At 40.3% G+C, this 22,331-nt stretch overlaps 1 protein-coding gene across 1 annotated transcript in view; it reads left to right on the top strand.

The window, feature by feature from the left end:
- The window catches only part of p160 (cell surface protein p160), a gene marked incomplete at its 5' end in the record, with an annotated part of 28,851 nt that extends 12,341 nt beyond the window's left edge, over positions 1–16,510 (top strand). The window contains 4 exon segments of the mRNA NM_214664.1: positions 9,657–9,896; positions 11,281–11,347; positions 11,996–16,108; positions 16,378–16,510. Of these exon segments, the coding sequence (NP_999829.1) occupies positions 9,780–9,896; positions 11,281–11,347; positions 11,996–16,108; positions 16,378–16,496 (4,416 nt within the window). The 3' untranslated portion in view covers positions 16,497–16,510.
- Between the last annotated feature and the right edge of the window lie 5,821 nt (positions 16,511–22,331).

Here is a 22,331-nt window from a genome sequence, read left to right on the forward strand (position 1 = left end):
GTGGAAATGGATTTCAAAGTATAGGCCTGCCTAATTGATTTTTTTTTTTTAATTGAGGGAAAATGCATTTCTGCAGTATTATTGTAAAAATCACCTCCAAATCATTAGTTTTTATGTTCTAAAACTTATGTTATCCAATTATTTAGAATATGTATACAATATTGAAAGAAATGTGTAGTACAGGATTGTAATGTATATTATAATCAGCGATATGATAATCAAATACATCATTAAAACGCAACAAGTGTCAGATAAACAAAGAACATTAACTTAAATGTGGAAATTCCATTGTGTAACAGTGATTAACAATATCTACTCCAATTTAAAGAACTCAACTTTCCCGCTTATTTGGAATCCCTCTCAATATTACACGAAATAGAATGCTCGTTGTAGGAAATTGATCACCAAAAATGAAATTGAATGCCACCAGGCTCATCGTGAGCGCCGCGTTAATTTGAATGCACAAAGTAGGAAATTGTGAATTTGATTTCACCAAACAGGAATAAGAGTGCTGATAAAATGAAATTGATATCTCGGATTTTGAATTTGAAAGCCCGAAATTATTTGAATGAAAAATTTGGGAAATTGGCCGCAAAAACCTATATTAGTAAAACAATGCGCGCAATATGTTTTATCGGTTTAATAGAGTTAAGAGAATCGGTCATCGAAATCTTTTCATTTTGTCTGGTGTGAGGCGATGTCAATGTATGCCTATAGTCTAACCGAGGGAACGGGGGGGGGGGGGCACGGGTTTTACCATTAGGTGTGTGACATGCAAATCAAAAGGCCCTCGATCGATTAGGGGTAGGATGTGGGCAGGGGCGTCGCTAGACCTTTTTCAGTGGGGGGGGGGGGGGGGGGTTAGAGGCCAACGATTACCGACAAAACTAGCCACCAATTACCGACAAAATTAAATGTCCCAATATCTACAAATTTAGCGCTATAAACCTGGGGCCGGAGGCTAAATTGTTTTTCCTATGGATTATCTATAGTATTTGCGTATGCGCAAATGGTCATTTTCCTCGACGACATAAATATACGAATTATTTCGTCAACTTAGTCAGCATCATAGCTATATATTTTAATGCAGGCGCGGAGCTAGGATCTTTAGGGAGGGGCGTTGGTGAGTATAAGCGAATCACTTTTGGGCGCTCATTAGGGGGTGTGGGTGATAGGCCTCCCGCGCAAAGCGCGGAAGCTTAGACGTTCCCTTAAATTATTAGGAAAAGAAAACGATTTATTGTACCGTTCTCGACTGTTAATCCTTGTCTGAATTCAGTTTCTCCCCCTCCCGCGCAAAGCGCGAAAGCTTTGACGTTTCATTAAATTATGAGAAAAAGCAGACGATTCGGTGTACTGTTCTCGACTCTTAATCCTTATCTGAATTCAGTTCTCCCGCGCGAAGCGCGGAAGTTTTGACGTTTCATTAAATTATTAGAGAAAGTAGACGATTCGTTGAACCGTTTTCGACCTTTAATAAGCCCTATTTATCTGAATTCAGTTTCTCCCTCTCGCGCGAAGCGCGGAAGCTTTGACGTTTCCATAAATTATTACAAGAAGCAGACGATTCGTTGTACCGTTCTCGACTCTTAATAAGCCCTAAATGTCTGAATTCAGTTTGCCCCTTTAGCGCGAAGCGCGGAAGCTTTGACATTTCCTTCAATTATTAGAGAAAGAAAACGATTCGTTGCACCGTTTTCAACTGTTAATCCTTGTCTGAATGATGTTTCTCCCCCTCACGCGAAGCACGGAAGCTTTGGCGTTTCCATAAATTATTAGAGGAAGCAGACGATTCGTTGTACCGTTTTCGACTCTGTATAAGCCTTAATTGTCTGAATTCAGTTCCCCCTCCCGCGCAAAGCGCGAAAGCTTTGACGTTTCATTAAATTATTATGAAAAGAAGACGATTCGTTGAATTGTGCCCAACTCTTAATCCTGTCTGAATTCAGTTTCTCCCCCTCTCGCGCGAAGCGCGGAAGCGATCACGTTTCATTAAATTATGAGAAAAAGCAGACCATTCAATGTACTGTTCTCGACTCTTAACCCTTATCTGAATTCAGTTTCCCCCCTCCCGCGCGAAGCGCTCAAGTTCTAACGTTTCATTAAATTATGAGAAAAAGCAGACGATTCGGTGTACTGTTCTCGACTCTTAATCCTCATCTGAATTCAGTTCTCCCGCGCGAAGCGCGGAAAATTTGACGTTTCATTAAATTATTAGAGAAAGTAAACGATTCGTTGAACCGTGCTCGTATCTTAATTATCCCTATATATCTGAATTCAGTTCCCCCTCTCGCGCGAAGCGCGGAAGCTTTGAGGTTTCCTTAAATTATTAGAGAAAGCAGATGATTCGTTGTACCGTTTTCGACTCTTATTAAGCCCTATTTATCTGAATTCAGTTTCCCCCCTGTCGCGCGAAGCGCGGAAGCTTTGACGTTTCCTTAAATTATTAGAGGAAGCAGACGATTCGTTGTACCGTTTTTCGGCTCTTATTTATCCCTATATATCTTAATTCAGTTCCCCCTCTCGCGCAAAGCGCGGAAGCTTTGAGGTTTCCTTAAATTATTAGAGAAAGCAGATGATTCGTTGTACCGTTTTCGACTCTTAATAAGCCCTATTTGTCTGAATTCAGTTTCCCCCTTTACCGCGAAGCGCGGAAGCTTTGACGTTTCATTAAATTATTAGAGAAAGGAGACGATTCGTTGCACCGTTTTCGACTCTTAATAAGCCCTATTTATCTGAATTCAGTTTTTCCCTCTCGCGCGAAGCGCGGAAGCTTTGACGTTTCCTTAAATTATTAGAGAGAGCAGATGATTCGTTATACCGTTTTTGACTCGTCTAAAATTAGTTTTCCTCTCCCGCGCAAAGCGCGAAATTTTTGGCGTTTCATCAAAATATAGAGAAAGGAAGACGATTCGTCGTACCGTTTTTGACCCTTAATCCTTGTTTGAGTTTAGTTTCCCCGAAAATTTTAAACCTCTGATTTCTTTAGCTGATATTATAGGAAAGTGAAACTTCGAGAAAATACAAGTATCGTAGTTGTAGTCACTCTCGAAGTCGTCACAGCGGATAAATAGTCACAGTTCGAAGGGGAAAAAACTTGTCGGCCGACCGACAATATACATCTCACCGACTTCAAACTTCTGCATTGATATAGTAGGCCTACACGAGGATTGAGCAAGAATACCGACACAGCTGACCCGACACAGCAACATATTTACCCGTGTCTTTCTTGCTCCCTCGACGAGACGACTCAACCCAACAACCACCCTCTCTCTTTTACACCCACTCCTCCTCTCTCAGGCTCTTACCTCCCCTCTCTCTCTCCTCTCTTTCATCCCCCGTTTCTTCTGTTTCCCTTTTCTCTCTTTTTTCTTCTTTTTTTCCTTTTCTTTCTTTTCTTTCTCTTCCTTTCTTTCCTCTCCTCCCTCTTTTTCTTTTTTCTCTTTCTTTCTTCTCTTTTCTTTCCTTTCTTTTCCTTTCTTTCCTTTCTTTTCCTTTCTTTCTTTTCTTTTCCTTTTCTTTTTTCTTTTCTTTCCCTTTTCCTCTCTTTTTTTTCCCTCCCCCTTTTCTCTTTTTTCCCGACGGCAGCGCAATTTTACCGACAATATCCTGACAGGTGGGGGGGGGGGGGGTGTCGCACCCCCCACACCCCCCCCCTTTGGCGACGCCCCTGGATGTGGGAGGGGTCCCATTATTTTTTTCTTTCTTTTCTTCACGCCCCTTCTCCCTTACTATTTCTGCTCTCTCTTCCTCGCATTTCCGCTTTTCACCGGTTTTCACCATAAAAATGGCGTATCCAGTGAAGGATTTAGCCGACGTAATTATTGCCAACCCCTGTTCGAATACCCAGACAAATATATTCTGCGTTAAACAGGCAGCTCATGGGTATTCTGCTCATTTTTCAACTTGTAGGAACTCCACTGGGTGAATGTCGAATACAATTTATTTTTTGTTACTAAGGCACTACATTGGAGCCAAATTTCATTTTACATAACACAAGGGCGCCTTGGCAGTTATGCTTGAACACACTTTCACCAGCATTTTGATGGTTCCAAAATCTAAAACATATACTCCAGGGGCGGCGGAGCGACTTAAAAAGTTTTTTTTTTTTTTTAATTTTTTTTATTTAAGATTAAAGAAATATAAAAATGTTAACTGGCATTAGATCATACAACTTCATGGTGCCAAGGTACATAAAATGTGGCACAGTGTGATTGTTTGTTTTGCATGCATTGTATAAAAAGAACATTGAAATTTAACAATATGCATTGAGCATCAGGTGAGTTTTAAGCCCAGTTTTGAAAGTAGAAAGAGTGTTGGCCGTCTGAATAGAGAAAGGTAACTTATTCCACAAAGAAGGAGCTGCTGATGCAAATGCTCTATCCCCCCAATTTCTTTTGGTACGTATTTCTGTAAGTCTAATATTATGTGATGAACGTAAACTAGAACGACCTGCAGAGTGGGGTGATAGAAGGAATGAAATATATTCTGGAGCTAGACCTTTTAGTGCACGATAGGTTAAGAGTAGAATTTGATAGATCACACGCTGTTGAACAGGGAGCCAGTGCAGAGATTTCAAGATAGGAGTGCATGTGATGATCTTCTGGTGTTAGTTACAAGACGAGCAGCAGCATCCTGAACTTTTTGCAATCGGTTAATTTGGTTGGCGGGTAGTCGAAAGAGTAATGAATTGCAATTATCAAGGTGCGAGGTAACAAAAGCATGTACTAACTGCTGGGTGGATTGAGGTGAAAGATATTGCCTAATTGCACGGATATTACGTAGATTACAATTGGCCAGTTTAACACAATTTGAAACATGGGTTTCAAGTGACATGGCAGAATCAAATATTACACCAAGGTTCCTAGATTGATGTACAGGAGATACAGGCAGCCCCAGGCTGGGGCAGAACCAACTTGAACATAAGAAACCTTAATTTTACTGAGCTGTCTACTGTTGCCAAGCAAAATTAATTCTGAAAAAAGGGCACTTTCTGGAGAAAAAAGGGCACCTACAAAGGGAAATCTCAAAGCGAAAATATACAATTTTTTAGACAATGGTATTAATACCTTTACATTATGATTACATTATCAGGGATGATTTCAATATTTGTTTCTCTTTATACACACTGGCGTACCTATGGGGGGGCAGGGGGGCAGGGGGGCAGAATGCCCCCCTGACGGGCTCCAGGAGAAAAAAAGAAAAAGGGGAAAGAAAAGAAAAGAAAAGAAAAGGAAAGAAAAAGAAAAAAGGAAAAGGGAAGAAAAAAGGAAAGAAAGAGAAAAAAGGAAAAAAAAGGAAAGAAAAAAGGAAGAAGAAGAGAAAAAGGAAGAAAAAGGGAAAAGAAAAGGAAAGAGAAAAGGAAGAAAAAGGGAAAAGAAAAGGAAAGGAATAAAAATGGGGATTTTTTTTAAAAAAAAGACCATGGCCGTACGCACCAGGGGGGGGGGGGCAGTTGACCCCAGATATTTTGAAAACGTACAGTTTTTTTCCTGAAAATGTAGTGTAGGCCTATACCAAATCCTTCAATTCTACTTTTGAAAATGCAAAAGTACCCTCATGACCAGTTCGGTCGCTCGAACTCCCTTCACTCCTTTTGCTTTTGAGATTCTTCGAAAACTTTTAACGCATCTTTCCCCCTCCCCCACCAGAAAAATATTCCGCATACGGCCCTGAAAAATCAAAACAAATGAAAATAGGAAAATATAAGTGATATAACAAATTTGAAACTCTTCGCTGGCGCGAACTGCTTGCTAGCCTATTTTGTATTAAATGTTTTCACTTGCTCGTCCCCCTGAAAAAAGAAAAGGATTAGTATTGCCTAGAATACAATTGTGCCTGCCCCGACGGGCCCCGACGGGCCCCGACCTGCAACCATGGCAACAATAACACACAATATATGTACCAAATGTTACTAAAAGAGAATAATTCATTTTTCTCGCTCGCTACACTCGCTCGCGAATAAAATTAATAGACATTGCTTTGGAAACAATTGTGCCCACCCTTGACCTGCAACAATATCATTAAAAATGGAAGAGTTTTTTCGCCCTCTCGCCAAAAAGGAATTGAATCGCGTTAAACGCGATTGCGTCCATCATGACCTGCACCAATAAAAACAAGTTTATTTATTAATTTCTATTAAAAGAGAATTTTTTTTTGCTTGCTCGCTATGCTCGCTCGCCAAAATGGAATTGACACTGCTAACGTGCCCGCCCAAACGTGCAATAACCAGTTAATAATTATGTACCAAACGTTATTCAAAGAAGTTTTGGTGTGCTCGTGCTCGCCAAAATGGAATTAACATCACCTTAGACATGATTGTGTAAGCCCTGCCCTGCAACAAAAAAATCTGAAATTTATGAACCAATTATCATTACAAAAATTTTGCTCGCTCGCTACGCTCGCTCGCCAAAATAGAAATAACACCGCTTTTAATAATCACGTCCCTGACATGGAACAATGAACCAAAGTTTATATACCATATTTTCCCTATAAAAGAGAAGTGATTTTTTTTTGCTCGCTCGCTACGCTCGCTCGCCAAAATAGAAATAACACCGCTTTTAATTATCACGTCCCTGACATGGAACAATGAACCCAAGTTTTATGTACCATATTTTCCCTATAAAAGAGAAGTGATTTTTTTTTGCTCGCTCGCCAAAATAGAAATAACACCGCTTTTAATAATCACGTCCCTGACATGGAACAATGAACCCAAGTTTTATGTACCATATTTTCCCTATAAAAGAAAAGTTTTTTTTTTTTTCGCTCGCTACGCTCGCTAGCTCGTGGAATTATGTGCCCACCACTAACCTGCTATAATATCATTAAAAAGAGAAATGTAGGGGGTTGCCTGCCCGCCAAAATGGGATTGACATTACCTTAAACACGATTGTGCCCGCCCCCTACCTGCAACAATAAAACAAATTTTATATAGCAATTCATTGAGAGAAAGATGTATTTTCGCTCGCTAGCTAAAATGGGTATAAAATCACCCTAAACACAATATTGTTCCGGCGCCCTGCATGGGACAATTGAACCAAGTTTAAGTGGCAATTATTAAAAAAGAAGTGATTTTTTTTTCTTGCTCGCTACACTCGTTTGCAAAAAAATGAAATTAACGTCACTAACAAGTGAATGTTCCCACCCCCAACTTGCAACAATACCAGTTTATATACCAAACGTTACTTAAAGATTTTTTTTTGCTCGCTCGCTCGCCAGAAGTGAAAATTAGCATCGCCTTTTTTGTTTGTTTCGGTCGCTTGCCCCCCCCCCCTGACGGAGTACCCCAGGTACGCCACTGTTTATACATCATATACAAGATTTTACTGAAGCATCATAATTAGGAGTTGGGTGCGATGGTCTGAATATTAATTTGCGAGCAAGCGAAGCGAGCGAGAAAAAAAATAAAGATTTGTGAGGTCGCAGTGCGAAAAATTACAAAGAGGAAAAACCTCATTAAAAAGCCATCATGATGGGGTTATAAGCACATTCTCATAACAGAAGACTGAAAAGACCTTTAATAGCACAATTATATCATCTATAAATGCGAGCGATTTTGGGGGTAAATTGATTTTTGTTTCTTTAAATTAGGAGCACATTTAATGATGAGAGGAAAAGGAGACGCTTATCGAAAGGGATAAGACACATTGGAAAAGAAAATGAGCACGTGTCAAAGTACAAAATGTAATTATCAGGGGAGAAAATGGGTCACTTCTCACACCTGAAAAGAGGCACTCACCAGGGATGAAGAAAAAAAAGCACTTATGAGAATGGGAAAGGAACATAATTTTGTCGACGGAAAAGGGACAACCAACAGATTCTGATAGGGGAATTTATAAGAGGTGAAAAGGGACATTTATGAAAAGAGGATAGGTCCCTTATAGCATGGACCTACTACGAAGTAGGTCCATGCTCATAGTAAAAAAAATGTGCATTTGTTGAAAGAAAAGGGGCACTGAACAGATTTTAATAGGGGCATTTATAGAAGGTGAAAGGGCGAATTTATGAGAAGGGGGAAGTGGCTCTAATAATAGAAAAAGAGGCACATGTTAAAATAAACGGGGACTTTTCAGAAACGAAAAGGGGTAATTATGAGAGGGGAAAGGGGCACTTAAGGGGGGTTTTGACCCAAGCGATTTTTTGTTTTGTTGCTATATTGAACCCCCGTAAGTGATGTTTTCCAGGCATCTATATACAAACACAATGGAGAATTGGAGACCATAAAAAGCAGTGCATGATAACGTCTCCTTAAATTAAAACAGTTTAATACATTACACATTTATATCCAGAGTTATCATGACTTTGTGTTTGGTTTAGTTACCTGCATTTGAGTTGAATATCTGGACACATGATGGCGTTTATCTATGCACATCACATTTTCCCTTGGCACCCCAAGGAGGGGGGGGGGGTTAAACCCCCTAACCCCCGTAGATCCGCCCCTGCTCATCAGAGATGGAAAGAGCATTGATCAGGAGGGGAAGGGTCACTTGTCAAAGTAAAACGAGCATTTCTCAAATTTTGAATAGGGGCAATGATCAGGGATGAAGGGGGTCATTTACCCTAGATGAAAAGGGGCATCTATGAAAAGGGGAAAGATCTCTTTTATTTAATAGGGGTTCTTATCGAAATGAAAATGGGCACCTATTTGAAAGGAAAACTGGCACTTGTGAAAATAAAAGGTGCGCTTATCTGGGTTAAAAAGGAGTAGTTCTTAAAAGGGGAAGGGACACTTCTTACAAAGGAAAAAAGGCATTTCTCAGATTTGAAAAGGGCAATTATCAGAGGTGAAGAGGGTACTTATCAAAGGTGAAAAGGACACTTCTCTTACCTGAAAAGGGGCACTTACTAGAGATTCAAAAGGGCACTTATGAGAATGGAAAATGGACACTTATTGCAAAAGAAAAATAGGAACTTTTCGAAGGAAAAGGGATACGTGTAAAAAAAGGCACTTTTCCTATGTAAAAAGGGGGTACTTAGAAACGTGGAGGGGGCACTGTGACCCCTGCCCACCCCCACCACTCGGGAATGCTGCCTCTGATATTTTCAATTAACTATCTTGTAACATTATTGAAATGATATTTTACTATAAGTATCAATGCAAAATGTTTTTGCACAAGATGTGTTGTGATTTTAGAAATCCCTCCTTTATAGGGACATTTCACATTTTCATCGTAACCTCACTATTCTTTTTTTAACAGATCATTCCTGGAAAGTAAGAGGATTTAAAATTTGAAAAAGCATAAATACATACCCTAAGGGGGGGGGTACTTATAACTCCGTTAAATTTATAACTTAGTTTCCGTGAATGTTTGAGACATCATAGTCGATAGCTATTCAAAGAGATAGGTCATGCCTGTGAAAAAGGAGGGTTTCTTCTTGAGGATAACCTTTCGAAAGAGTTTGCCAGAGGAAATTGTCCGAGCCCATCCAATACACAATGCCAAGCAGAACAAAGCGCTCAAACATTAGCATCACAATGTTTAGGAATGCTTTTGAATCTCTGAACATGCACATGGGTTTAATTGAAAATGGACTTGCCGTTTTGTCAAATTGGTTGGCGACTCCGCATTCCCAACCCGTTTGGTCCATTGATAAGGTTTGCGCGCGTTTTTCGAACGGCGAAGAAGGTGTTCACAAATTGCAGGCAGTGTGGAAGACCACAACCTGATACCTGAGTAAAAATTGTCATCTTTCTACATAGAAAATACGTAAAAACATGATGATTTAAAGTTTATTATCATCAACTGACCATCGTTTTTCTGTTTTATGCCACTTTGAAAATGTTGTGCATCAACGTCTTGCTGTATTTAGCTGTGTGTTTTTCGGCACCCAGCAAAAGTTCGACGACGGCGATCAGAAATGGCACCTTCACTATCGGGAAGGAACCCGCCCAACAGGTAAGCTCTTGAGCTGGAGCAAACTTCGTTGCTCTTTGTAGTAAAGACTTATGTAGGAAACGACTTGATAATTATTATCAAATGACATCGATGATAGTTTGTGTTTGTTTTCGTTTATGTTTTTTTTGTGAGCACACCAACCCGTTGTCTAAAATATCAAGCTTGGACTAAGTACTGAAATCCAATTTGTAGTGCAATCTCACTTTAAAATGTCTCTAAAATAAATACAGATTTAAGGATCTATCATAAATATCTTATTATAATCTATGTAGAAGTGTGATATACAGTGCGTCCCGGAAAAAACGAAACCGAGAATTATCGATTTTTTTATCATAACTTAATCACAATTATAATTAAGAAATGACACCTATTTGTAAAGCTTAGATCCTCTTTCATTTGATGCAAGTCATTATTATGCATGAGTGATTAAAACAATTTGAAGAAAGGGTACCAAAAAGTCATTTGGCAGGCGGTATCTGAATTTCAAAGGGAAAATCACATTTCTAGAAAGTTCATTTTCTGCCTTTTCATATGACACTTTAATTAAGAAAAATGAGTCAGGAATAACAAAGTTCTGTTCGTTTAAAGTAATGCTTGCATTTTCATAATTTGACAAAACGAATTCGTTTTACTGGCTTTCTGATGTAGCGACAAACAGAGTTGACAAAACTGCGTTTCGTTGACGATCAGCCACGTATCAAGTCTTTTGTCTTCTTTGTGCGTGGCTGATCGTCAGCGAAACGGAGTTAAGTCTTTTGTCAACTCTGTTTGTTGCTACGGCAGGCAGCCAGTGAAGACTAATCAAACCTTGGAAATGTGCATGATATAATTTGCATCAAATGAAAGAGCAGGATCTAATTAACTTTACAAATATGTGTCATTTATTAATTTTAATTGTGATTAGTTATGATAAAACATCGAAAATCTCGGTTTCGTTTTTTCTGGGACGCACTGTATATATTAAGTTATCTTTTCTCATTACATTTAGTTAGGAATGAAAATCTCTTTCTTTGTTTCAATCATTGTCGATGGTATTGGTGGGTTCACTTTTGATAAATATAATCGTGGATCTAGATTCCAAGGGGACTGCACCACGCCCCCTTGAGAAGTAAGACTAAAAATAACCCAGAAGAGCTCAATGGAGAGTCATGTAGGAGAGGGGGGGGGGGGGGGGGGTTGTAAAATCATTCTTCATCACTGCCTTTAATGTCATCTGAGCATGCAGGAACGACATGATAGAGGTCAACTTCCGATCAGATCGGTTCAGGGGACAGTCTATATTGGGTAATCAACTTTCTCTCTTTTATATTTCATGTTGTCAATGTATTTTGTTGTTGTTTAGTAATGTAATTTTAAGTCACCTCTTCATTTTTTCACAATATAGGGGGCACCACATCTGGAACAGGATACTCGGAAACTTGAAGACTTGTCGCTATTTTCTTTCTTACGCAGTAAGTAATTTCAATCATATACACAATTTTGGACACTTTTTACAATATTGATTAAGTTGGATTAACACCTATTCCTAAAGTGTAGATCTATGATTCATGTTTTATTGTCCATAAAAAAAATTATGATACATACATTTGGTTTACATGGTATCATTTGCTGAGCGCCAGGAGGACGTTAGTGAGAAATACCTTTTGTACAATTTTGTACAATTGTAATGAATGCATTCGAACATGAATGGAATGAACTGGAATAGATAACAGCAGATAACAATTATGGGGAAAGTTGCAACCCCTTTCAATGTAATGGCAGAATAAACTGGAATAAAAAGAATTGCTGCAACCAATATGATTACATACAGCAAAAGGAAATAGCTATAAAGCGTTGAAGAGTTAATGGTGGATCACGCTCGTCTCATGCGTCCCTTTGAAGCCGTCCCTAAAAAATAACCTCGCTTTTGAGAGGGGCATGGTGTCCGCTGATCGAGTAGGTCATCTTGACAAAATGCTGAATTACCACCCTGTTATTCGGAGCTTTTGTTGATACTAACTAACATTTAATGATGATCTGTGATAAGAAGTATCCTTTCTTGGCCCTTTTCTAGATTCCAGTCATGCATGTAGTTTGTGTCTCTTTTTTAAATTGTATAGTGGACGTTGGCGATGACCCCCGGACTACAGCTGATGGCACGGCAGATGTTCAAGACTCACTAGGTCATGCATACCGCATCTTTAGAAGAAGTTCATCGAATGGCAACCGGACGAAAGTAATGAAGGAGCATACCATTAAGAAAAGGAGCGACAATCGAAATGTATGTGAACATCATCTGGAGAGTTCATCTGGTATACTGTCTTCGAATGTAATGGCGAAATCGTTGTTTTGCAGATGGAACATTTCTGCACCAGAGAACTTCATTGTAACCATTGTTTTGACGATTCTACGATTTAACGATTCCAGCCTGGTTCTTGCCGACAGTGCCGGCGATTCCTGTCTTCAAAACGGAACACGCATTGTCTTTACAGAATTCCTTCCTGATTTTCAACTTACGCAGACGGCGTTGTGTGAAGTAAATTCTGCACAGACTACAGCATTGACATTCACAACCCTTAGCAACAGAGTTTCCATAACTGTATATACTCGACGAGATTCCCAGATCGTGTGGGCACTCATGTACCAGGCCATCGACGAATCTTCATTCGTAGAGCTGGATCAAGATGACGTCTATGACGTCGGCAGTGGAGGAGATTTTGCAGAACTTTTAACCATGAGCTATGACATGGGCGCTGACCAGTGCTTTGAACTCTACGGAATGACCATAAGTCCCATGAACAGATCATTTGGCAATAGTGAAAACTGTTCACTGACGTTTATGCCTGATCTGAATGAAGAACTGATGTTATCATTTCTCAACATTGGTCTTTCTAATCCTGCTGTTAGTAATTGTAGCTCTGACATTGCATTCCTCACTATCCGTACATGGGCGCCAGATGGAAACGTCAATGAGACCTTTCTCTGCTCGATTCCTTCAATGGGAGCTCAGTTCATATCTCCTGTTCGCATAGAGCTGCATTACAATCCTTCTGCAATCACTGGCCGAGATTTCAAAGCAGAGATAAGTATTGCTATGCCTGATTTTGATATGGGTAGAGCTGAATTATCGAGCATGTTGATAAAGAACACACTGGTGTACTCCCTAACAGGTGAACGTGGAAACTTTTCTACTTTGGGTTACCCGAATCCTTTTCCAAATATTCGCATGATATGGGAGATCATTGTTGGAAAGGGGAAGGCAATTAACCTTGAGTTCGTCGATATTGATCTAGGGTACACGCCCCCTTCCATCTGCAATGAAACCACGCCCATTCTGTTCATCATCTCTTCACCAACCCAGGGCAGGGAACAGATATATTGCGGTTCTTTACCGCCACGGAACATAATATCGACAGGCGGCAGGATGATTTTAATGTTCGACCCCAAGGCAGGTAAAGTTGGAAGTGGAATACATGCAGTTTACTCATCATTTGATCTTGAGAAAGATACATTTCGAGGAAACCTGGATATAGATGATGCTTGGAGTCCTTCACCAGAGTTCCCCATCCTGCCTTCAATGTTAGCTGATGTTGTGAGAGTCTTTGCAAATTGTGAATTATTATTCATGAATGCCACTGACAATTTCACGATGGTCAATAATTATTCCATTGATACCACCGTCGACAATACTATCTGCTGGCAAATATTGTTAAGCCCATCGAATTTCATAAAAAGCATCTTCACAAACATTTCGCTCTTCGATTCGCTTGATGAAGATAATGGAAGTACAATGAAGGCTACCTACACAACATTGTTAAGCACACCATTTTCTGACGACGGTGAACATTTTCGAAGGGACGTTGACAATGGCGAGGCTGTCACTCTTTCTCCAGAACCAACCGCCTCATCCAAACAGTCGACTGATGTTATAGTAATCCCTGACGAATGTGCATACATATTCACAGAGGACTCTGGAACATTTTCTACATTTCTTTTTCCCGATGATTATCCAGCCAACTACACCTCCTGCTGGTATATATCGACGGATCCGTCTCGCTTCATAATGCTCCGATTTCAAAACTTTTCACTTGATTCTGCCCAGATAGATCCGTGTGATAAAGCGTATTCCTTTGTAACTGTCAGTGACTTCGTTTCAGACGAAGTACTCCTCTGCGGGACTCTTGAAAACCAGGTTGTTAAATCTTCAAGCAATAGCCTAAGGATAGGTATCGATGGAAGATTAGGACAAGGACAGGGATTTTATGCCCTGTTTGAAACATTCAAAATACCTCGATTTCGATCTCATGTTGTTACAGGCGACACTGGCAGTTGCAATGGCACAGAACACCTAGAGAGCCTCACTATTTCCGGGACTGTTCGACTGCCTGCCCTCATGAGCAAATGCACTGTAGACGGAATCTGGTTGGAGTGGTTCACCGAATCTGAAAAAGAGAGTGGATGGATTGCATCATCAATGTTTCCTGGACGATATCCAGCAGGTTCACACTGCCTCTGGGTTGTACGTGGAGAGGAAAATGTGGCTTTTAACTTAGATTTCTTTGATTTTGACCTTGGTGAGGCACCCGGGACATACCCGCCTTGTAGTGACGCCGATACGTTCATTCGGATCCTTGATTGTGTTTCAGGAGATGAGCAGATTTTATGCGGTGTCAGAACTGAAAATGATCATTTGCTGATACAGTCAAACTCAGTCGAAATAGAGTTTTACAGTCGAAATGGACAGGGCAGAGGCTTCCAGGCTTTCTATAGCCTTCAAAAATCCACTGTGGATGGTCAACAGTTCAAAGCTCTACCCGGAGGTCTGACTCCTGTTCCATCTTTTACAGGAAGACTAGTCATGACTACCCAAGAATCACCACCTTCACAGTTGATAATGTCCACACTGCCGCCAGAAATCGACGTAGTATCGATGGAGCCTGATGTCTGTGGAGGTATGGGTTCTGATGCGTGTGGTGGCAGTTTACAGTCTGAATTCGGTTACTTTTCATCTGCATTCTATCCGCAAGAGCTGCAAACTAGAACTAATTGTATTTGGACGATTGAATCTTCTCTTCCTGATCACCAAATAGCATTGAAAATATTGGACATTGATTTGGGTGTACCGGTGATCAATGGCGAATGTGATGCTGTTTATGGATACATCAGGGTTGAAATTTCTGGATATTCCGCGTTCATCTGCAACAATCGAGGACAAAACCTGTTTGTATCCGAGGCAGGTTTAATCACAGTCGAATTTTCCCCGGAATACAGTGTTGGACGGGGATTCTGTGCAGCGTTCATGTCCATTGATTCTATGTTCAATGGCAGTGTTGATGATCTTCAGTTCCCATGTTTGTGCGGAAACCTATATACCAACATTTCGTGGATCACACCTTCCCCAGAACCTACTGAACCCGCAAGGTGCGAGTTTATTATCGGGGAGGGGTCAGGTACATTGCCTTTGGACAGTTTTCCGATTCCGTATCCACCTAACTTCGAATGTGTGTGGACTTTGCTAGCAAATCCAGACGAGCATGTGAATCTTCGGTTTCTGTCTATGGATCTGGATGGAGTGAGGATGAGCAGGAGAAGGACATGTCTCCTGTCCGATACACATGTTCAGATAACACTCTTCAAAGAAACCAAAGTTTTAAACAAGCGGTTTTGTTCTGGTGACGATTGGTCTGTGAATATACCATCATCACGCGACGTGACCATTAAGTTTACATCTGGAGACATCCCAGATCATAATAAAACAGGATTCCGTATGGCATATAATTTCACTCGTACGTTATCATCATCATCGGAAGTGTTCCGTCAAGACTTAGCAGAGAACACGTCGGTGAGTGAATCCTCATCAGAGGACGACTTTGGGTTTAGGGTCTTCGATGACATCAGCTATTCGTCACTCACTTCAGATGCGGATGAAGGAGTGGTGGTCGAATCCGGGAGAAGAACGACAGAAGGTGACAGAACGAGGCTGACATGGCCAGTCGAGGTAGAAACTGAAATTCCAGACCCAGGATTATTTTCTGACTTCGCAACAGAGCTTTCAGATGTTTATGGCACGGAGTTACCAGAAGAACCGAAGACTATCGTTGATGATACAGCTATTGCGGCAGATATCATGACACCGATATCGCAGACTAAAAGGCCGCGTAGGACATATTCCTTAGATGAGCTTCCAACAGGAATCTCAACATTACCGACATCTGAAGAAATCCCAGGCAGAGGTATGTCTTAAGTTATTACTACTATTTTACTCACATGTAACGACACCAATATACTTCAAAACTACAATGCATTTTAACGAAAAGATTATTCATAATCTGTATAATCCATTACATGTCCTTAAATTTAAAAACATAATGCAGACACCCTCGTTTATTTTCTGACCCACAGACTTCAACCAAATCCATTTTTCTTAGGACTTAATTCTGAATCGATGTTGTTTACCTTCGTGTCAAATATTTTTCACTGTACCCTTTCTCATCACTTGCAGGTCAAATGACTGCCAGAGAGATGGAGCTGACGATCTACATCTGTACGGCATTAGCTGCTATCCTCGTCGTTGTACTCATTTTGGTTACTTTATATTGCGCAAAGAATAGGTACAAATAAGACAATTGTAATTGGAGTTTGAAGCATTCATAAGTCTTCTGAATACACTATTTCATTGTTTGAGGTCATAAAATCATTCACTTTGGTAAAGAAGTAGTAGTTAACTAGTGATGATTTTTTTTTCTTCTTCATGTTTCTTGACTCTCCACAATTCAATTTAGTAAGCGGAAGCGCCATACCACTGTATTTGGTTTATCTAGGCCTACTTCTATAGGAACCTACATTTTCAACCATGTACACGTCCTCTCTTTTAAATACATGGACCGGGTTCATAACATTAAAAGTCCAGAAATTTGGTCTCGTAAACCTCCTGACAACTGGTCAGATTGTTCACAAGACTAACATCTTTGGTCTCGTGAATCTTCGGTCAGCTGATATTGTGCGCCCTATTCGAAGAACGTGCTTGTATCTAGCTAGAAAGTTTGAAGAAACTGATTGTATTTCGTAGAATAATTATAGGCATGATGAAGCAATTTATTTCAAAATGAATTAATAGTGTAAGAAAAGAGGACAAACCTCGATAGAGTGTCGGTTGGCTTAGGCTAATTACCAATTTTGGCATATGTCATTAACTTTAGGAGGAGTAATAGTAAGGCTGGATTCGATGTTGATGCTGCAGATGAGGCTAACTATTGGCAGACATACAAAGACTGGGCTAAGGACTGGGCTACCGAGCCAGTCGCAGGGTCCACTCATAGTACCGTGGGCGCCAAGTGCGATGATGAAAATGGAACGACCCCAAAAGGTTTGTCGTTAACCGTAGGAGCGGACACGTCCGAGTTGTCGCCGAGTCACCTTAAAACTGTGAGTGCCGTCGTCAACCAACCTCCTATAGACAAGCCGGAGAGGAACTTCATACCATCCGAGAAATTGGTATAATATCAGAATAAATCTTTTACTGACGTGACTGACGTGCATTGAAAAAAAGGATGTTGTGCCAACAGGTGGCCTCTCATTATGATGCAGAAAAAGTGACGAAGGATACGTTGCCTGGTCGGAAACAGTGGCATTGTCAACCAGTACAATGAAATATTGCCGAATCTATCGAGTGGTCGGACTCTATAGCCTGAATACTTGACTGCTTAAAAGCAAGAAATGTATGTAGTTTAATGTTGTAAATTTTTCTCTGTAAAATGATTAGTAAGAAAATATGAGTGAATATGTTGTGAATGAACAGTGGTTGTAGTACGTCGTTCGTTGAAACAGATAACTTTATAGAGATTACCGTTAAAATTATCTGTAAGTATAAGGAACATATGAGTAAAATTAATGGAGATTTTGTATTGTTAAAACAATCCAAGATCCATGCAAATGGCGTCTTGGGTATAAGTATTGATGTGAAACATCACTATTCAATGTGTTGTGTATTGTATTTGTATTGTATTGTATTTTGCTTTACTGTTGATATACTGATCGTTTGATGCTTGGAATTACATGTTTGTAACATTCTAACACAGAGTTTTGTCATGAATCTAACCTAAATCGAGGAAGCTTCTTTTCAATATGATTGGTGTTTTCTGAAGATGAGCAATTCCACGTTGGAAAGAATCTTACAGGTCACTGTCTAGACCTATGTGAATCTGACTATTACGTTGCCCACCTTTTCTTTAATATTCGGCATAGAGAATTAAACACAGTCCTTCCCTAATATGATTAGCCGAAATATAAGGGGTGTCTTTTGTAAGTAAGTTGAAATACACCATGTCCTAAATGATCTCAGTAATTTCGTCACCGGTATTTTTTTTTGCACCATTCGTCCACTGTGCGTCATTTTTAGTATTGAATGTAGTTAGATAAAAACACATTTATATGTAACAATATTGTAAATAGATATAAATAAATGAATACCTGCATGTTATCGAATTTATTGGAATCAATCATTGAAATGAATTGCATCAAATGATTTATTTTGACAAACAATTAAAACAAGATTTATATTTAAAAGAAAGAAAAAATATTCCAAGAGAGAATGTATCGTTATATATGACTTCGGAACTTCCTGAGAAACAGAAAATGTAAGCCGTGAGGTTTGAAGGAAAAAATAAAAAACATTTTGACATCAATGTAATGCAGTCCATGTTGACTTTTGTTGTTGGTATATTGTACAGTTAGTATTAAAATGGTCAGAAGGGAGAGTAGGAAATATATAACTATAAATATATAACTATTGATTGATTATAAGGAGAGAGAGAGAGAGAGAGAGAGAACAAATTAACGAGACCAAGATAGTTTTTAATTATCTGATGGTGAATATCAATGCTTTTTATGGCAAAAGGCAAAAGCAGGGTAGTCAACAGGTTTTGACATGTAAGTGTATAAAAGTGGCAGGTGTGAAAATTGAAACGAAAAAATAGTTTGAAAGGCAGTCATTTCATTATGAAAAATTAGTCATATTTTAATGAATAAAAATGTGCTTTTCACTGCACATTAGAGCATCCTACCTCGGGTAGCATAACGGGGAAGTCCTTCCCGATATTTGGTTCGAATAGAAGCAGAAAATTAGAGGAACAGGTCAGTGAAAGTTTGAGCAAATTCCGCCTAAAAAATAAGAAAGCTATGAATTTTGGCAACTTTATGACGTATATAACGATTTCCCCTCCCATTTGCTCTGTACTATAAACAAAATCAGAATTTATATTTTCCTTAAAGAAAATATTAAACCATACATGCACCCTCAATATAATTATTGCACTTTATGTTTCTATAAGAAAATGAACGTTTAATGAAATGTTATTTAGAGAGCAAATTAGAGACGACCTTGCAAGATATGTTGCCGTTTGTGTTTGAATGATCGCAAATTTAAAACTTCATAACTATCTTATTTCTAATCGGGATTTGCACAAACTTTCACTGCTTCTGTTTCTTTTAAAAACCAGACTTAATATCAGGATCGACTTCCTCTTTAAGTGAGCCCTGGAATACAGCCACAAAAACTTCGCCCCTCACATCAGTGAGGGGCGAATAAATTCACAAACAAGAAGCACCCCATCACAGTGGACTACACCCTACTAAACGAGTCAATTCCTCGAGTAAAACAATACAAGTATCTTGGTGTCACGATTACCCATGACCTTAAATCAGTGGCGTAATGAGCAAAAACGTTTGGGGGGGCTGACAAAAAAAAATCCGAATCACCCCCACTCTAACATGCAGTCCCTGCTGAACGTTTCTCGAAATGGGGGCTAGTGGCAAAGCCCGGCGGGGGTCAAGGGGCGGAGCCCCCAAGCTCAAGGGGTATGGGCATCAGTGGCGAATCCAGGAATTTCTTACCGGGGGGGGGGGCACAAAATGGCAAGGGTTGAAATGTAAAACGATGAAGCGACAGAACGAGGCTTTAACGGCGAGGGAGTGGAGTGACCAAGCAGGGGGTGGGTCTGGGAGGGGGTTCTGGCCCCCTCCCAGAGTAAGAAGCGTTTGCAATTTTAGAACCAAATTAGACGCATTTTCAGGCACTTCCTGGCAGGGGCGTCGCTAGACCTTTTTTAGTGGGGGGGGGGGGGGGGTGTAGAGGCCACCGATTACCGACAAAACTAGCCACCAATCACCGACAAAATTAAATGTTTAATATTTACAAATAACCCTATAAACCCGGGGCCGAAGCTAATTTTTTTTTCATATGGACTATAGTACTTGCATGTGCGAAATGGTCATTTTCCTCGAAGACATAAATATACGTATTATTTCTTCAATTTAGTCAGCATCATAGCTATATATTTTAATGCAGGCGCGGAGCTAGGATCTTATTTTAGGGAGGGGCGGTAGTGAGCAAGAGAATCACTTAAAAGCGCGCTCATTAGGGGGTGTGGGTGATGGGCCTCCTGCGCGAAGCGCGGAAGCTTAGACGTTTCCTATAATTATAAGGAAAAGAAGACGATTAATTGTACCGTTTTCGACTAGTAATCCTTGGCTGAATGAAGTTCCCCCACCCCCTCCCATCCCCCACCCCCCTCTTTGACGTTTCATTAAATTATGAGAAAAAGCAGACGATTCGGTGTACTGTTCTCGACTCTTAATCCTTATCTGAATGAAGCGCGGAAGTTTTGACGTTTCATTAAAATTATTAGAGAAAGAAGACGATTCGTCGTACCGTTTTCGACTCTTAATAAGCCCTATTCTTCTGAATTCAGTTTCCCCCCTCTCGCGCAAAGTGCGAAAGCTTTGACGTTTCCTCATATCATTAGAGAAAGAACACGATTCGTTGTACCGTTTTCGACTCTAAATAAGCCCTATTAATTTTGTCTGAACTCAGTTCCCCCCTCGCGCGAAGCGCGGAAGCTTTGACGTTTCCTTAAATTATTAGAGAAAGAAGACGATTCGTTGTACCGTTGTTGACTCTTAGACCTCGTTTGAATGTAGTTTTCCCGAAAATTTTAAACCTCTGATTTCTTTAGCTGATATTATAGAAAAGTGAACACTTCGAGAAAAAACAAGTATTGTAGTTGTAGTCACTCTCGAAGTCGTCACAGCGGATAAGAAGACACAGTTTGTAGGGAAAAAAACTTGTAGGCCGACCGACAATATACATCTCACCGACTTCAAACTTCTGCATTGATATAGTACACGAGGATCGATCAAGAATACCGACACAGCTGACCCAACACAGCAACATATTTACCCGTTTCTTTCTTGCTCCCTCGACGAGACGACTCCACCCAACAACTCCCTTCTCTCTTTTACTCCCACTCCTCTTCTCTCAGACTCTTACCTCCCCTCTCTCTCCTCTCTTTCATCCCCCGTTTCGTTTGTTTACCTTTCACTCTTTTTTCTTCTTTTTTTTTTCTTTCTTTTCTTTCTTTTCCTTTCTTTCCTCTCCTCCCTCTTTTTCTTTTTTCTCTTTCTTTCTTCTCTTTTCTTTCCTTTCTTTTCCTTTCTTTCTTTTCTTTTCCTTTTTTTTTCTTCTTTTCTTTCCCCTTTCCCTCTCTTTTCTCCCTCTCTTTTTTTTCCCTCTCTTTTTTTCCCTCCCCCTTTTCTCTTTTTTCCGACGGCAGCGCAATTTTACCGACAATATCCTGACAGGTGGGGGGGGGGGGGGTCGCACCCCCTCACCCCCCCCCCCTTTGGCGACGCCCCTGCTTCCTGGAGTAATATAATATGACGTAAAATTGCTTTCTCCTACCCCTTCCAAGAGTAGGGATCTTTTGCAATTTGAGAACCACATTTGGCGCATTAATGTCCACCGGCACTTCCTGGAAAAAAAGAGGCCTTATTGAATTCAGACAAGATTAAGAGTAGAGACCGGTACAACGAATCGTCTTCTTTCTTTAATAATTTAATGAAACGGCAAAGCTTCCGCGCTTTGCGCGGGAAGGGATTCGTTAGAAGTTAGAGAAAAATGATCTGACACGTCGTGAGACGTTGTATAGATTATGCTTTGATGCCGGTACTTCACTGTAGTACTTGCAAAAATTATCTCGAGTGTATAAACTGTGTCGTTATCGGGGGCGCGGCTAGATCTTTTTCAGTGGGGGAGGGGGGAAGGGTGTAGAGGCCACCGATTACCGACAAAACGAGCCACCAATTACCGACAAATATAAAAATGCCAATGTCCAAATGCCTACAATTTTAACCCCATAAACCCGGGGCCAGGAACTAATTAATCTTTTCAGTTCCCCCCCCCCTCCCGCGCGAAGCGTGGAAGCTTTGACACTTCATTATATTATTAGAGATAGAAGACGATCCGTTGTACCGTTCTTGACTCTTAATTCTTGGTTCGCCCCTCCTGCGCAAAGCGTGGAAGCTATGACGTTTCATTTAATAATTAGAGAAAGAAGACGATTCATTGTTCCAACCCCGACTCTTAATCCTTGTATGAATTCAGTTCCCCTCCCCCCTCCC

The sequence above is a fragment of the Strongylocentrotus purpuratus genome, unplaced genomic scaffold, assembly GCF_000002235.5.
Source record: "Strongylocentrotus purpuratus isolate Spur 01 unplaced genomic scaffold, Spur_5.0 spur5_scaffold_5, whole genome shotgun sequence".
NCBI classification, from domain to species: domain Eukaryota; kingdom Metazoa; phylum Echinodermata; class Echinoidea; order Camarodonta; family Strongylocentrotidae; genus Strongylocentrotus; species Strongylocentrotus purpuratus.